Below are 16,752 nucleotides of genomic sequence, written 5' to 3'. Positions count from 1 at the left end.
CAGATGACATAGCCAGCTCCACTCAGATCCTGAGCTTCAGGAGCAACGAGGAGAAAGACCAGGTTCCTACACATGTGCTAGTGGCTGAGGTAAGTCCCCAACACCTGACCCCACAGTGCTCCCACCACCTGGAACTCATATATGAACTGAAAGCAAGGTTCTACTCCCAGCTGACCCCCATGGAATAAGGCTTTGGTTGGGGTGACAAGACACATAGAGACAGACAAGAAGACAGAAGTGGCAAGAGGGAAACTAGGTACTCAAAGGAAATATGTCTTCCATAAACAGAAAGAGGATAAACAGGTTAAAAAAATCATTTTCCATGTTATGACACAAATATATGAGCAAATAAATGATGAGCCATACAATGCTTTCCTTATTATTAGATTTCATTTATTTCTTTTGCATGTGTGCATGCATATCTGTATCTCTGTGTATTTATGTGATATGTGTGTGTGTGTGTGTGTGTGTGTGTGTGTGTGTGTGCGCGTGTGTACATGTACACACCTGCCATGGCATGAGTAGGGAGGTCAGAGAATGACTTGCAGGATTCAATTTTTTTCTTTCAACCATGTGGGTCCCAAGAACTAAAGTCAGATCATTGGGCTAAACAGCAGATATTTTTATGTACTGAGCTATTTTAGTATATTAACCTTATAAAATCCTACATTTACATTTATCTTACAAAAACTGTAAGCAAAGAAATCAGGTTCCTTCTCAGGTCATATATCAAGTACTCCTGTGTACTGAGTTAGCACCAGGCTTCTTACCTCAGTGAATAATTGCAATCTAATGAACTAGAGCTAATCATTAAAGCTCTTGAGAACCACCCAGCAAAGAAATCAATTGCTGGTGTCTCCCAGTGGTGCTATGGTGGGTCTATCAGCATAAAGACAGCGTAATTATCAGCAATTTAACAGGAGGTTATCACTAGGCATTCATCTTGCAGCAATAAGCAAGAGAGCAAGCAGCCTTGTAGAGCTCATCCACAAGGCAGAGAGATGGAAACAAATCACCCAAGGCAACAAATAACAAGATGTCGGTGGTGACCATGGGTACGAGGATGGATCCAGATGGACATGGTGTAGAGAGAAGATGTAGTGTGGTGGAGTCTCCAAGAAAGTGCAGGAGCCATGGGATCCTGAGAGAGGGACACTCCAACCCAGAGGGCCAAGAGGGCTCTCCAGCCTGGCCCTCAGAGTCAGTCATAGGAACAGGAATGAATGAATGAGTACCTGGTTTCTGCATCAAGGGAATCCATAAGCTTCTTATCATCCAGTAACTTTTGCAGACTCTGATACAATTCCACATTCGTATTCAACCTAGAAAGACCATGAGTGAAAACGTGATTTTCCAATCCATTTTTAAATGTTTACTCCACATCAAGGGAATGGAATTAGATGGCTGCATACAAATCTCAGAGCCCCAAACTGGGAAGCAGTTTTCTGTAGATTCTTTTGAATCAGGAATAATAGCCATACTTAGAAACTGTTCAGACAGGGTCTCCCAGCACTAAACTGTGAGAGGTGTGCATACCTTCAGCAGGGACCATGGTGCAGGTATCTCTGAACATCTGTCCTTCACATGGCCAGAGTCAAAAGGGCATAGGTATCCGCTTTCTCCCTGACACTGGGAGCTGTATCAGCGAGTAGGTAGTGGGGAGTGTTCCTGCTGAGCATCTTCTGATTGATGGCAACTGCCTTGTTCCCCTTAACATTTGGGAGGACCCATGAAGAGTGGTGGCAAAAGAAAGCCTCCAGTTCACACTTCAGATCTTTAATTGCAAATGGCCTGGGGAACTAGCCCATCCTTGGGTCCCTGGGTAAGGATAAGTAGACTGGGGGTGGTGTGAATGATATTGTCCTTCCATCAGGATCCACTAGGTGGCAGTGGTTTCTAGTCTAGGACTGGTCCCAAGGCTGGCAGAGGATGCTAGCCAGAGCCTTGGGACCTACCTAGGGAGAAGACAGTGATGCTGCAGGTTGGGCTGATATTGGTGTCTGAGTCATGGCTCTTTGTTCTCACCCACACGAGCACAGCTAGCCTGAGTTCTAAGGTACATGGCTGAAGTCTTAAGGAAACCTTCACGGTTTCCATTTTCTCTGTTAATGATTGATGTCGGAGGGCCCAGCTCATTGTGAGCAACTTTCAACAGACCGAAGCCGTCTTTGTGGAGAGGTGAAGATTACAGTCAAGCACTATACCGCTTCACTACCATTCACGGTTCTCTATTGCTCTCCTACAAAACTAAGAGTGCCTGAGGTTAGGACAGGCTGTACCTAAAATCATCAGGACAACCTTCATGGCCTCCCAGATAGGAGGCCTGCCATGCCGACTTCTTCCCTGGGCTACTCCTAATAGAAAGTGCTCACTATCCCGTGGAATCCCTTGTTGCAGTCCTTGTTGCTGCACAGGGTCAAGTGTCCAAATGCGGCAGGGACTGGCTTTATCCCTGTAGTACACATTAAAGAAGATAAAAGTCACATTCACTGTGCCTGAGTGGGACAATGTTGCTCAATGCAAGAGAAGGGACAGCCATCCTTCCTAAGATATAAAGTCTGTCCAACTAGTGAAGCCACCTCCTCTCCAGCTTCTGGGTTCTGAAACAGTCTCATGGTATTGCCTGGCTTCTGTTTTCCCCTCATAGGCCCAAGTGAGGTGCACCCTGACACTCTCCTCAGTCTCAAACATCTGGCTTTGTGTCACATACCTGTGCTTCAGAACATAGTGCTGTCCACAGTGACTTCAACTATCTCTTTGGAGCATTCATAAATGGCTTTAAAACCCCACTCCCAAACCACTTTAGAATAACTTGTTTCCTCATAGCCTCCACCTACCTACAGCCTTCCTTGGCTTTCTCAGAGAGCATTGAGCTATTCCTAATCACAACTCAACAACGTCTAAAAGAGTACTTTGTATAAATGCATAGTTGGGCCTCCTATCTTATGGCCCACAGCCACATATGCAATTGACTCGTGCCAAAACCTGGGAACTCCAAATATCCACAAAAGCATTCAAAAGACTTTCCTTACTGCCCTAGTTTGCTTCCCACTGCCAAGAAAAGACCATAATCAAGAGCGACTTGGGGAAGCAAGGGGTTGTTGGCTTACACATCTCATGTCATAAGCCACTGAGGGATGCTAAGGCAGAAACTGAAAGGCAGAAGCCGAGGAGGAGGGCTGCCCACACTCCATGACTAACACAGACTGTTCTCTTACACATCCTAGGACCACCTGCCCGGGGGTGGCACTGCTCATAGTGAGCTGGGCCCTTGACGTCCATCACTAATCAAGAAAATGCCTCCCAGCCTTGTCTATAGGTCAATCTGATGGAGGCAACTCCTCAGTTGAGGTTCCCTACAAAAACCAAGCAGCACATTTACTATCGACAGTACTGAGGACAAATACTGCTGTACGACCCCGTGTGCCCTACACCTTCTTAGCATCTCGTGTTTGCCTCATTTCATTTTTACACACAGCGACCCGGAAAGTCAACTTCATTATTCAATTATAAAGGACGAGAGAAGCCAGGAAACAGCTCCAGCGGCCATGACTCTCCCCCAGCCCTCCAGCCACCTTCCTGGGCTGCTAGATCACAGCACCTCCACCCACCCACCCTGGAAGTGACAAGTGCTCTCCACAAAGCCACCTGGCATTGAGGGGGACATACTTTTCCACCATGGTGCCAATGCTTCTGCAGGCCTCTTGCGCAGCCTCTCTGAACGCGGGCTCTGGGTGTCCGATTTTCACAAAGTCCGCCTATTGAAGGGGAAAGACAAAAGCCAAAGGACTTTGATGGAACAACGGATTCTAAGAGCAATCACTATTTTGAATTCTATGTGCCATTAATCAGCTTTATTGATACAAGCAATCAAATTTGGGCCTGTTTCTAGCAAGATGGCTCAGCAGGTAGGAGGTCTGGATGGCAGGCCTGGTGACCTAAATTTCAACCACGGATCCTACAAGAAGAGGCTCCTCAGAGTTCTCCATGACCCCATGCCTGCACTCATACACATACATCATGGCATGCATGCTCCTGCACACACATACACACATACACACATACATCATGGCATGCATGCTCCTGCATACACATACACACACACACATCATGGCATGCATGCTCCTGCACACACATACACACATATACACACAAACACACCCATGGCAGGCATGTCTCTGCATACACACACATACCTATGGCTTGCATGCATCTCCTCACACACACACACACACACACATCCATGGCATGCATGGGCTTGCATTCACACACACACCCATGGCATGCATGCTCCTGCACACACATATACACACATACACACACACACGCACACCCATGGCAGGCATGTGTCTGCACACACACACACACATACACACACACACACACACACACACACACACACACGCACACCTCTGGCTTGCATGCATCTCCTCACACGCACACACATCCAAGGCATACATGGGCTTGCACTCACACACATACACACCCATGGCATGCATGTTCCTGCACACACACACACACACACACATACACATCCATGACATGCATGATCCTGCACCCTCCATTCTAAGTCTTACCAAGTCGGCCACTCTGCACAGGCAATCCGAGAGCTCGTCAAAAATGAGGACTGTCTTTGGCCCTGGGGGTGTGGAACATGCTCGCTCTACCAGCCACTCCGTCTTCCTCAAGGCTTCCTCCTGGACAACTTGGAATCCTTCAGGGGTGCTGAGCTCAGGAACTCCAAAAAGACCCTATAAGTACAAAACAGCATTTCTAACCTATAGCCAGAAGCACAGTTTTGTCTGTCTGTTTCACTCCCTAGAACTACTTTTGGGCAAAGCCCTGATTTTGGTAGGTCTAGCAACCACCCAAACCTATGCTCAAGGAAATAGTGTCACTATTTCTCTGTTACGCTACACAAAATAACCCTAAAACATTTTGAAACTGTATGTCTTCTTCAAGCCTCCCAACTTTTCAAGAATAAATAAATGGTATGGATTCAGTTGTCAGCACAGTGGCTCCATGAGAAAAAGGCTGGGAGGACTAAATGAAGATTCAAAGGTTCAACAAAATTTACAACAGTGCCCGGCACACAGACAGCACTTGACAGATGTTAATGATACCCATCATTAGTTCACAACCTTGATCACATGATCATTCCTCCCGGGCTCCAGTGTTCTCACCGGGTGTATGACGCTGGCAGTGCCCCTGTCAGCATGGGAACATACTAAAGCAGACAGTGTGTGTGAGTGCCAAGGACCTCGTGCCTTTCATACAGAGATGTCTCCACACAATACCAACCCATCCACTGCTGCAAAACAGGGGCCGCTAACTCACAAGGAGACGCAATATATCAAACCCAGTCACTGGCTGAAACAAAGGCATTTCAGTATTTTAATAAAGAAAAAAAAAGTCACTAGTCTAATGGGAATGAGCGTCTTTGAAAAGCAGCTGAAGCATGAGTCCTGGCGCCCTGAGAAAGTCGATGTTTAACATAATACATGCCAAAGTGTGCCATGTACTTTACACAGATTCTCTCAGCTAAATCACACAGTTCTAGGACAGGGAGTACATTCTCCTTTTACAGATATGGAAATATGCTTTAAAATTCTTTTTTTTGTTTCCTGTGACTGAGCCTAGAACTTCAGATCCTCCGGTTTATGCACCCCAAGTGCGAAAAGCCAGGCATATGGACATTCAGGCACCCATATATACAAACAAACAAAAACATAATTAAAAAAACTTGGAAAGAAGGGCTGGAGAGATGGCCCAGTGGTTCCTGCTCTTGCAGAGGACCTGGGTTCTATTCCCAGCATCTTACACAGCAGTTTACCACCTGTTTATAATTTCAGTTGCAGGGGATCCAACACCCTCTTTTTGCCTCCATGGGCACTTCACATGTGGTGTATTTACATACATTTGGGCAAAACACATAAAATAAAAAAATAACAGGACTTTAAAGCGAAATTTTTTGTGTCATGTAACTGTACTCCCAGTGCTCCTACATCAAGATAGAAACAAGAAAATAGCCCAGAAGCTCGAGAACCAAATAGGAGCAGGTAAGATAACCTGAGTATTCAGACCAATAGCAAAACCAAGAGAGACCCTGCCTCCAAAAAAGGTTGAAGGCAACAGACCCCAAAAGGTTGTCCTCTGGCCTGCACGTGCCAAACCTGCACTCATTCATACACACACACACAATAAACAATTGTTTAAGATATGGCTGAAATCAATTCTATTTCACCCACCCAAGCTTATCTTTCTGCTCAATACTAACAGGCACTTCCAATACCAACTCCATTAATACCAGCATCATCAGCCCTCATGGGTTTTGGAGGAAATTCTATATAGAAAGAACTTTCAAATAGACAAGGTTAAACACAGAGATACACCATGGAGTACAATGAAACTATATCCCAGACTCATCTTTAGAAAGCTGCCCAACAGTGAGAAGCTAAAAGAAAAAAATAACCCTGAACCTTTAGAACAGCAACTCTCAACCTGTGGGTCGCGACCCACCAGAGGGTTCATATGTTGGCAATTCACACTACGATTCCTAACAGTAGCAAAACTAGTTATGAAATAGTAATGAGATAATCTTATGGTTAGGGGTCACTACATCATGAGGAACTGTATTAAAGGGTCACAGCATTAGAAGGGTTGAGAATCACTGTTTTAGGACAAAATCTTCCCTTCTTAGTCTCCCTTGCCTTTGCCTCATTCATTATTAAGTATCCAACACCACCACTGGCGGAGTCGAAATAGCCAAGCAATTCTGTCTGGTGAGTTCGTAGGCTATGCAATCAACTCCAAAGTACGACAGGAAATCTGATTTTTCTCAGTAGGGTTCTGCGTTGCTTTCTGTTTTACCGCCGCCGGTTCTTATGCAATTCAGGTGAGTCTCAAAGTCAGTTTGGAGCCTAAAGGACTGTCCTTTGTACCCTCTTGCCTCTACCCATCAGGATTGTCTTACAAGCAAGAGCCACTATGCCTGGTTTATCAGGTTGTTTCAGACCAACTTGAAATGGACAATTAAGGTGTGATGGAGTTTTCCACGGAAGAGTGTCGTTATAAAGCCAAGGGCCAATGTGAACTCTGAAGCCAGGAAGAAAAAAAAATCGAACTTGAGTAGAGGAAAGGCTGAATGGGAAGCCGGTGGGACGGCCGCCCCGGGGCGCGCTTATCCCGGCACAGTTCCTTTCAGCGAGACGCGGAGCCCGCGCTGCCCAGACCCACCGCACGCTCACCCGGCGCTCTCCCAACAGGTCCCAAAGGTGGCTCTGGGGCTTGACATTGAAGGCGGCGCCCACCGGGGACCAGCTGGTGCTGACGCCCCGGGCGCAGCTCCGGCCTGTGCGTCCCCGCAGAGCCGCCGCGGCTCCCGGGCCGCACAGCCGGCAGGCGTACCGCACCCGGGCCGCCAGCAGCATCCTCCGGACCCCGGCTCGGCCACGCTCCGGAAGCGCGCGTCCCGCGTTTCCAAGGCAGCAGCCCACGCCGCGGAACTCGCTTGCAGACCCGAACTTGAGCACGCTGACTCTCCTTAGCAAGAGCGTCGCCCTCCACGCCTTCTGAGCAGCTCAGGTTCCGTAGCGCCCTCGTGTGTCTGGAGGGAGAAACGTCCTGGGTTTGAGTTGGACGATGTTACTGGGGCACAGGGAGAAGTCTGGCCGAGCATTGGAACTTTTTACAGGCGCCAGGAATGAATGGGAGAACTCAAGATGAATTCTTGATGCCTTCTCAGAGGAGAGTTAGTGGCGGCACGTGAAAGGATCCAGAATAAACCATAAGCAGTCGAAATCCAAGGCCAAAAGAAGCTGACGTCACCCCCATGTTTGCACGCCCATGATTGTATGTAGCCATGTGAATTAACTATTAGAGAATTATCGTCTATTTTGACTTTGGAAACTATTGATACGGCCTAAGGGTCTTGAAATGATATAGTCTAGTGGTCTCAGTCGGGTTCGTTGTCTCTGCCAATCAAAGAATTAAATAAAAGGCAGGAAAAATCTGAAGACCAACATGTAGCAGCAGAGAAATCTTAAGTATCGTGGACAGAATTGGGAGTGGGAGGAAGGTGAGTTAGCTGTGTGTTTCCTGCAACAGGCACACAGAAAAAGACTCTCTGCAAAGGGGGGCTCAGAAAGCTGAAAAATAAGTCTCTTCTCAGGGGCAGTTTTTGTTTTGTTTTGTTTTTTGTTTTTGTTTTGTTTTGTTTTATTTAAAAAGCATCTCCAGGGTCTTCCTCCCCTAATTTAGGGTTGGACAGTTTGAAGAAATCTAGGGAGGTCGGCTGGCCTAGATCTGTTGTGTGACATGTCCTGACCCAGTCTAGACTTCATGAGCAGGTCCATCAGCAATGGGGGCCTGCTGGTGGGAGAGGAAAACCATAGGTTGAGGAAGAAGCTGGGCACCTTGGAGATTCACCACCATCATCACCTAGCTGTGGCCCTCCTCTCTCTACCTGCCTGCCCACCAGGGAGTTTATCTAACTCCCAGTGTCTCACCATAATAGTCTAAAATCTAAATTAGTACAGACAGGACTAATGTCAGTCCTACTGGGGCAATGAAAGGAGGGCAGAGTGTAGGAGGGAGAGCATTGGGAAATTGTGGACTAGTGCCTGGGAAAGTAGGAATGATGGTGCAGACTTGGGAAGGCTTGGGGTTGAGAGGACACACAGAGGGTGGTAGAGGGGGGATGGAGAGGAAGAAGGAAGGCAAAAATAGCTTACAGTGGTGATAGCAGGATTTTTCCCCACAATGAGGTGGATGGGGAAGCAGAGAGTTGAGTTCCGTTACTTAGTTTACCCATTTCCTTTGTTCTTTTCTCTTCAGTCTGGATCCCAGCCCCTGGAACAGTACTGCTCTCTTTCAGGACCGGTCCATCTCTCTTCAATTGAACCTTTCTGAGAAAGCTCTCACAGTCATGACCAGAGGTATGTCTCATAGGAGCTTCTAATGTTGGTCAGGTTGACAATGAAGATGAGCCATCACAGCCAGGGTTTGGAAACCATCAGAGGAAGCATGTGTGTTCCAGGGAGCGTATGAGTTGCGGATACGTGTGGACAATTGACCATCGCTGCCAGGTACCCAGGTGGGCAGGAAGAAAATCTGCCTGACACACCCCCCTAACAGTCCTGCAGTGAGATCACATATAGAACTGAAGTGTTGGGCTGGCGAGATGGCTCAGCGGGTAAGAGCACTGACTGCTCTTCCTAAGGTCCTGAGTACGGATCCCAGCAACCACATGGTGGCTCACAACCACCCGTAATGAGATCTGACACCTTCTTCTGGTGCATCTGAAGACAGCTACAGTGTATTAAGCCAGATTCTGAGTTCAATCCCAGCAGCCACATCTGTACAGAGATGTACTGTACTACAGAGTACTCATACACATAATAGATACATAAATAAATAAATAAACAAACTGCAGTGTTGTGGCAAGACCGACCATTTCAAACCCTGGGATTCCCCCTGCTGGGTTTCAGACTGGCTTGGAAATCCTGGGCCCTTTTTGCCTTTCCTTGCCTTCTTCTAATGGGTATCTTATGTCTAACCTACCGTTGTACTTTGAAAGCAAATAACTTGTCTGACTAAAGGTTTCCATCTCCCTAGATTCTGCCCAGAATGTATCACACAACAGGTCCCTCCTATTACTGATTTAAACAACTTAACTGATGACTTTTGGGGCATAAGTGATAATGCTGGAATTTTGTATGTTAGGGCAGGTCTGTTGACCGATAGGACATAGGAAAGACTCAACCTGGAGGCAAGTATAGAGAACAGAATATTGTGGGTAGAACTGTGTCCCCCTATAAGACATTTTAAAAGTACTGAGCTCTGGTACCTGCAAATGAGACCTTATTTGGATAGGGTCTGTACAGATATAACCATATTGGCATAGGTCTGAATCCAAAATGACTGGTGTACTCCTCATTAGAAAAGGAAAATTTGGACATGTGCAGTCACAGAGGGAAACCTATGCAGAGCTACAAGCAGAGACCCTGAAGTGATGTGCTTCAAACCAAGGCACCCCAGGGGCTACTAGAAGCCGGAAGTGTCGAAGAAGGACCTTCCTTCAGGGACTTGGTCTCAGTCTTGCTGACAGGTGGACCTTGAACTTCTGCTTCCAGAGCCATGACAGGATGCATTCTGCTGTCCTAAGCCATCCACTTTGATTATGGAAGACCTGGAAAGTTGTTATAGATTCAGCTCAACTGTTCGTTGAATTGAGCAGCATAGACACCTATGTCAGAAAATAAGGTATCAGAAGCCTCCAGGGGTGTCTCACTGACATCAGCTTAAAGCTGCTAGTCATTAAGTGGAATAAATATTTGTTCCTAGTGCTGACAACGGAACCCACACGTGCTCTACCAAGGCTATGCCTGCTCAGCCATGACCCCAGCTCATTTACCATTACATTCCCCTAACATCAGAAATAATACAGCCTTTAGAGCAGGAAAGCAGCCTCAGAACGCTTCCCACTACACACATGGGCAAAGGATGTCCTGGGTAAGGGGAAATGTTGGCTGAGGATAGCTCTGTGGCAGAGCACTTGCCTGGGTTCCATTTCCAGCATGAATATTTAATCACAACAAACAGAACCACTGTTTATTCTTTTACTCTTTAAGAGATCCCAAATAACACACATGCAACTGTGGCAATGCATTATGATGAAACCATCCCTTACACTACTGTGGTGGTTTGAATGAGGAAAGAGAGGATGGCCCCCATAGGCTCAGATGTTTGAATGTTCCAGTTAGTGAAACTGTTTGGGAAGGATTGGGTGTGGCCTTGTTAGAGGAGATGTGTCCCTGGGAGAGGCCCTTGAGGTTTCAAAAGCCCATAACAGATCTAGTCTCTCCTCTCCTCCTCCCTGCCCCTTCTCCTTTCCTTTCCCCCTCCCCTATCCCACTTCATAGTGTTTGTTTGTTATCTGGGTCAGTTGGGAACGCTTGGAATCAGTGACTTAGTTCCTTGTTAAGACTCTGTTAAAGATGTCTATGAAGAATCCCTCATCCCCTCCTCCATGTGTTGCTTTTTGTGCTACTCAATAAAAGAGAGAGAGCCAAGCCCTTTGCTAGGAACAGGGACAGATTCACAACACAGTCTTCAGGCAGTCACAGATTCAGACTCACACAGCAGACAGACTGGGGAATGGAAGACACAGAATTCATGAACTAGAGAATTCAAATCTGGACTCAGTCTTTGTTCAATGACACCAAGGGGAAGCCTACATGGGACACTGATGCATTTTCACATGTTTATTATTCATATGTCCAAATGACAGAATCTGTAGGATTAACTCTCCACGTGTACATTTTAGGATTGATGCAATAACTAGAGGAATGGTTGCAGTCACATCCCACCCTTACCAAGATAGTTCTGTGGGTACCACATTCACCGGCAGAGCTCTCTATGAGACCTACATGCAGAGTCCTTGCGTCAAGAGCTGCTGAACAGCAGGAAGCCTGTGAATGTGGTATCGTCATCCTCATCTGCAAATAAGCCATTGAACCTCTCTCCTCCTGTCACCTGCATCCACACTTCGTCCCCGAGCTTCAGCTCCAGCACGGTGCCACCAGACGCCTGGTCCTCGGAGCTCATGTAACCATCCTTGGTATGCAGGATTTTTACACCATTTTTGACCAAAGATACCTGCACATTCCTGGAGAACACAGTGATGTGGTAGGTGAAGTAATAGACACCTGCCACATGGCAGGTGAATTTCCCCGTCACTACATTGTAGTGGTTCAGTTCATTGTATAGGATCTTATCGAATTTAATGGGTACATCTGGGGGAGGGAACTTACTGATCACTGTGAGCCCCACAGCGAAAGCACTCTTGGGTACAATGGGAGCCTCGCCAACTTTCCCCTTCTCTCCTCGATCCCCTTTCCAGCCTCTCATTCCTCTGACTCCTGGCTCCCCCTGGGGGCCTATGGGTCCAGCTTCTCCCTTGGGACCTGGTTTGCCAATGGGGCCCACTGGGCCAGGTAAGCCCTTGGGACCCAAAGGTCCAGTACTACCCATTAGTCCTTCGGGTCCAGTGGGGCCCACGTCGCCTTTATCCCCCTTCTGCCCCTGAGGGCCGGTCTCTCCTGGCAGCCCTTGCTCTCCTATAGGGCCAATGGATCCCTTTGGGCCATGTTTCCCTGGAGATCCTCTGGAGCCTGGATCACCTTTGATGCCTTTTGCTTCAACTCTTCCATTGGCTCCTGAATAGAGGGAGATAATGAAGAGGTGGCTTAGAAAACACTCTCTCATAAGCAATGTTGGAGTTTCTATCACTGAGCATTTCATTGAGATGAAGTAGAGTATAGGTTCAAGATCTGCTCAGAGTCTGAAAATAAAAAAAAAAACTCTCAAATTGCATGCGAAGAAATTTACGTGTAAACACACAACAGGCAAACACACACACACACACTCTCTCTCAAAACTATGGGGTTTTTGTTTTGGTTTTTGAGGGGTGGGGTTGTTTTTTGTTTGTTTTTGGAACAGAGTCTTATGTAGCCCAGGATAGCCTCAAACTCACTATAGCTAAGGATGGCTGTAGTCAAGGATGACTGGGTGACCTTGAACTTCTGGTCCTCCTGCCAGTGCTTCCTAGGTGCTGGGACTGTGGCTATATGCTGCCACTCCCAGTTTATGCAGTGCTGGGAATGGAACTCAGGGCTTCAAGTGTGCTAAGTGAGCACTCTACCGACTGAGCCACAACCCAGCATCCAAAATTACTCCTTAGTTAGCGCCAGGGCTCCTATGAGCAATGACAACTGTACCACCAGAGTGACCCATGTCAACCCCAAAACAAGGTCATCCTTGGGAGAAGCACACATCAGAGATGGAATATGACAAGAAACAGGTCAATCAGGCTGCTGAGTAATGGGACTTCAGTCTCCAGGAAAGTGACTGCCCCTTAAGGTGTTCATTATGGCCCACATGTCATCATCTGTCCCTAGGGATTTATATGCAGTCAGTGTTTGATGTGAAGGGAGACCCATTGGGTAGTAAGCTATCAGTAAGGGTTACCTGCTTCTATAAGCACATGCTATCTATAAGCCATGCATCGATAAACACTCTAATGAACATACTGGGTCACACACACACACACACACACACACACACACACACACAAGAAAAGAAAAAAGGCATGAGAGAAGCAGCAGCAGCAGAAGAATGGGTTTGGTGGGACTGGCCATGAGAGGGCAATGCAATGACTGTGATTGAAACATCACATACATATGTGAAAATGTCATAGTGAAGCCCATTGTTATTTTATTAATATATGCCAACAAGTGTCTTTTTTTTTTTTCTGAGACATAGTTTCTCTGTATAGTCCTGGCTGTCCTAGAACTCACTCGGTAGACCAGGCTGGCCTCGAACTCAGAAATCCTCCTGCCTCTGCCTCTGCCTCTGCCTCCCAAGTGCTGGGATTAAAGGCATGTGCCACCACCGCCTGGCAACAAGTGTCTTTTAAAAAGAAACATTTTAAAAATGCTAAGCAGCATTTGCTTAGCAGGCATGAAGTTCTAGGTTTAATCCACAGAACTGGCAAAACTAAGTAAGACTCCATACTATGCAAAAAGTTCATAAAACGTAACTTTTAGACTTTCGGGTGCAGCTCCCCCATCTGTGGCTACCTTGGCACATGGGCAGATCCCGCAGCTCACAAAAAGAAACTGAGACTCATTCCCTCTTGGACCTCTCCAGGAAGAGTGTGCTGAGACCTGCGTGCATCTGTAGCAAATCGAGAACCTGCTGGTGGCTGGGGTGGCTAATTTTATCCACTTGACTGCATCTGGAATTGACTACACCCGAGCCGCTGGGTAGGCCTGTGAGGCTTCTTCACGATTCCAACCTAGACTGAAGACCAGCAGCTCTTTAGGAATTCTCCAGGACTGCAGCACCAGATTGGGACTGCTGAGACATCCAGGCTCATACGCTGAAGAAGCTAACAGATTATGGGCCTTTATGTTGTGGGACAGCCATTGTTGAACTACTTAGACCCCAGCTTGTAATTCATTCATTCATTCTCTCTCTCTCTCTCTCTTTCTCTCCCTCTATCTCTCTCCCTCCCTCCCTTCCTCCCTCTCTCTCTCTCTGTCTATCTGTCTCTGTTCCTTCCTCCCTCCCTCTCTCTCCCTCCCTCCCTCCCCCTCTCTTTCTCTCTCTCTCTGTCTCCTTCCCTCCCTCCTTCTCTCTCTCTCTCTCTCTCTCTCTCTCTCTCTCTTTCTCTCTGTGTGTTTATAATCTATATTCATTCATTCTATCAGTTCTGTTCCTTTAGAGAGCCCTGACTAATACAGTGAGTCACTCTGGGAGCACCGGACAGGTCAGTCCACAGCAGCGCTGAACAGCTGCCATCAGCTCAGCCTCATACCAAAGCACTGTGCATGGATGAGTGCAAAGCCACTGACCTGGTTCTCCTTTCTCTCCACGAATTCCATCCTTTCCTGGGCCCCCGGGATGACCTGGTTCTCCTAGGGGAAGGGAAGAAAGCAGAAAGGAGTTGAGATTCCAATTCCAGTTTCCTGGTTGGGTCTCCAGGGATGATTGATACAGGAAGTCTTGGGGTGCCCCAGCCCACCTCTTTTCGCACCAGTGCAGGTTAAGGTGGCAACTATTAGCGCGCATATTCAGTGTGTTAAATCATGTAGGACAAGCAGGTTCTGAAATGGTTGGTGACTTTCCAAGCACCAGGAGCATGAGGCAAGGCAAACTAAGACATTAAGGGCCATGCTGTAATTCTGTCTTAGGATGAGGACTTGGATCTGACTGTGGGAGGTGCTAGACATATCGTTAACTCTGTTGCCTTCCCACAACTCATTCAGAGTGGAACGGAAGGCTCACCAGATTCCATGAAACATCAGGGAACTCGGTGATCTGACTGTTGAGGAAGGAAAGGCACCATAGACTAGGGGTGACTGCCACTGAACAAGCCGTGATGGGGTTCTGCTAGTCATGCACTAGACCCAAGGCAGGGAGCAGGCCTTGTGAGTCCCTCCTTCACCTGGCATTAGCTAGGTGAGATGGCCAGACTACGGTGATGGCAGAATTCACAAGGTCATGGTTTACTCCAGGTTTCATCTCAATCAAATCAGCCAAGACCCTAAGATCTCAACCTTACTATTCTAGGTGAGGAGTGACAAACAGCTGGGACAGCCTTCATCCCTCAGGCCTGGAGAGGGACACAGGCTGATTTGCGTCCATAATGCCTGGTGTTATGGAAGCTTTCAAGCAAGCCCTGGACCCCCCTGAATCACAGAAACTAGCCTCCATTCCACTCTCCCCAACCTTCTGCAGCACCCTCAAGCCTGAGCCTTCCTGCCCCAACTTCTCTTTTTCCCTGCCTACTTCCCAGTTCTTGTATTCTGCAGCATGATCATATAGGTCAGAGCATGAACATCTACCTGAACAGCTGTGAATGTACATGTCATGGACACTGTACTGTGTGTTGATTATATAAAACACAGTGCGTTGATTATATAAAACACATGGCACATCTTCAAAGGACCAGGTAAAGAAGTAGCAGATCTTCTTGCCAAGCAGTGTGGGTGAACATCACTCTCAAGAAATAGCACATTGAGCATATGTATATATATATATATATGTATACAACTACATATATACATACATACATATATACTATATATTATATATACATATGAATATATGAACTATGAACTGAAGGAAAAATATGGAAAAAACAGATGTTTGTTTTTGAGCAGGGTCTCTCTATTATGTAACCCTGGCTGTCCTGGAACTCCCTATATAGATCAGATTATCCTTGAACTCACAGAGATCCATCTGCTTCAGCCTCCTGCATGCTAGGATTAAAAGGCATGTAACACCATACCTGGCCCAGAAAACATATGCTTTTAAGAAATCTGTTTTGGGGGCTGGAGAGATGGCTCAGTGGTTAAGAGCACTGTCTACTCTTCCAAAGGTCCTGAGTTCAAATCCCAGCAACCACATGGTGGCTCACAACCATCTGTAATGAGATCTGACACCTTCTTCTGGTGTGTCTGAAGATAGCTATAATGTCCTTACATATAATAATAAATAAATCTTAAAAAAAAAGAAATCTGTTTTGATAAGATTGGAGAGGTAGTTCAAGGACAGAGAAAGGATGAGGGACTGGAGTTTGAGTCCCAGCACCCATGTAAAAAGTCAAGCATAGCTATTTGAGCCTGTAAGGACTAGAGGCACTGGGGGGGCAGTTGTGGGGCAAAGGTAACAGGGGGGTCGTGCTAGCCAGCCAGCCAGTGTGGCCAACAAGGTAAGCTTCCAGTTCTGCAAAAGACCCTGCCCTCTGTAAAGCTGAGCAGAAGAGAGAGATACCTAAAAATGATGTACACACACACACACACACACACATACACATACTTACACACACATACACACACACACTCTCATACACACATGTATACACACACACACACACACACACACACACACACACACACACCAGAGAGAGGAAGAGATGGAGGGAGAGACAGGGAAAGACAGATAATTGATGGATAGATGGATAGGTAGATAGGTAATAGGTAGATAATAGATAGATTGATAAAAGATAGATTGGTTGACTTTGAGTCAGGCACAGTGGTACATGCCTATAATCCCAGTACTCAAGAGACAAAGGCAATAGGATGAAGAGTTCAAGTTTGTCTTTGGGTACATATCAAGTTTGATGCCAGCCTGGGATACATGCAACACTGTGGAGAGACGAATGGAAGGAGAGATGGGGGGGGG

The 16,752-nt window shown here is 46.8% G+C and overlaps 2 protein-coding genes and 1 long non-coding RNA gene across 4 annotated transcripts in view; 1 reads left to right on the top strand and 2 right to left on the bottom strand.

Moving 5' to 3' along the window:
• Nucleotides 1-7,554, bottom strand: part of Mipep (mitochondrial intermediate peptidase) — a 109,131-nt gene extending 101,577 nt beyond the window's left edge. For both annotated transcript variants that reach the window (XR_004116156.1, XM_031361632.1), the window contains exons 1-4: nucleotides 7,248-7,554; nucleotides 4,578-4,751; nucleotides 3,670-3,758; nucleotides 1,236-1,322 (exon numbers count right to left, since the gene is read on the bottom strand). Coding sequence is in view for 1 of the 2 variants with exons in the window: in XM_031361632.1 (XP_031217492.1) it covers nucleotides 1,236-1,322; nucleotides 3,670-3,758; nucleotides 4,578-4,751; nucleotides 7,248-7,430 (533 nt within the window). In the remaining variant the exon portion in view is untranslated. The remainder of the gene's footprint in view (nucleotides 1-1,235; nucleotides 1,323-3,669; nucleotides 3,759-4,577; nucleotides 4,752-7,247) is intronic.
• LOC116084558 lies at nucleotides 7,523-9,432 on the top strand. The gene is made up of 2 exons (XR_004116157.1): nucleotides 7,523-7,851; nucleotides 8,836-9,432. It is a non-coding gene; the product is annotated as an uncharacterized LOC116084558 (long non-coding RNA).
• Nucleotides 9,433-11,242: 1,810 nt separating this feature from the next.
• LOC116084556 (complement C1q and tumor necrosis factor-related protein 9) overlaps nucleotides 11,243-16,752 on the bottom strand; it is an 11,845-nt gene continuing 6,335 nt past the window's right edge. Inside the window, exons 3-4 of the mRNA XM_031361633.1 lie at nucleotides 14,418-14,480; nucleotides 11,243-12,218 (exon numbers count right to left, since the gene is read on the bottom strand). Of these exons, the coding sequence (XP_031217493.1) occupies nucleotides 11,446-12,218; nucleotides 14,418-14,480 (836 nt within the window). The 3' untranslated portion in view covers nucleotides 11,243-11,445. The remainder of the gene's footprint in view (nucleotides 12,219-14,417; nucleotides 14,481-16,752) is intronic.

Source organism: Mastomys coucha, unplaced genomic scaffold, assembly GCF_008632895.1.
Source record: "Mastomys coucha isolate ucsf_1 unplaced genomic scaffold, UCSF_Mcou_1 pScaffold9, whole genome shotgun sequence".
In the NCBI taxonomy this organism is placed as follows: Eukaryota; Metazoa; Chordata; class Mammalia; order Rodentia; family Muridae; genus Mastomys; species Mastomys coucha.
The sequence above is the reverse complement of the archived record's forward strand: the minus strand, read 5'-3'. Positions and strand labels throughout refer to the sequence as shown.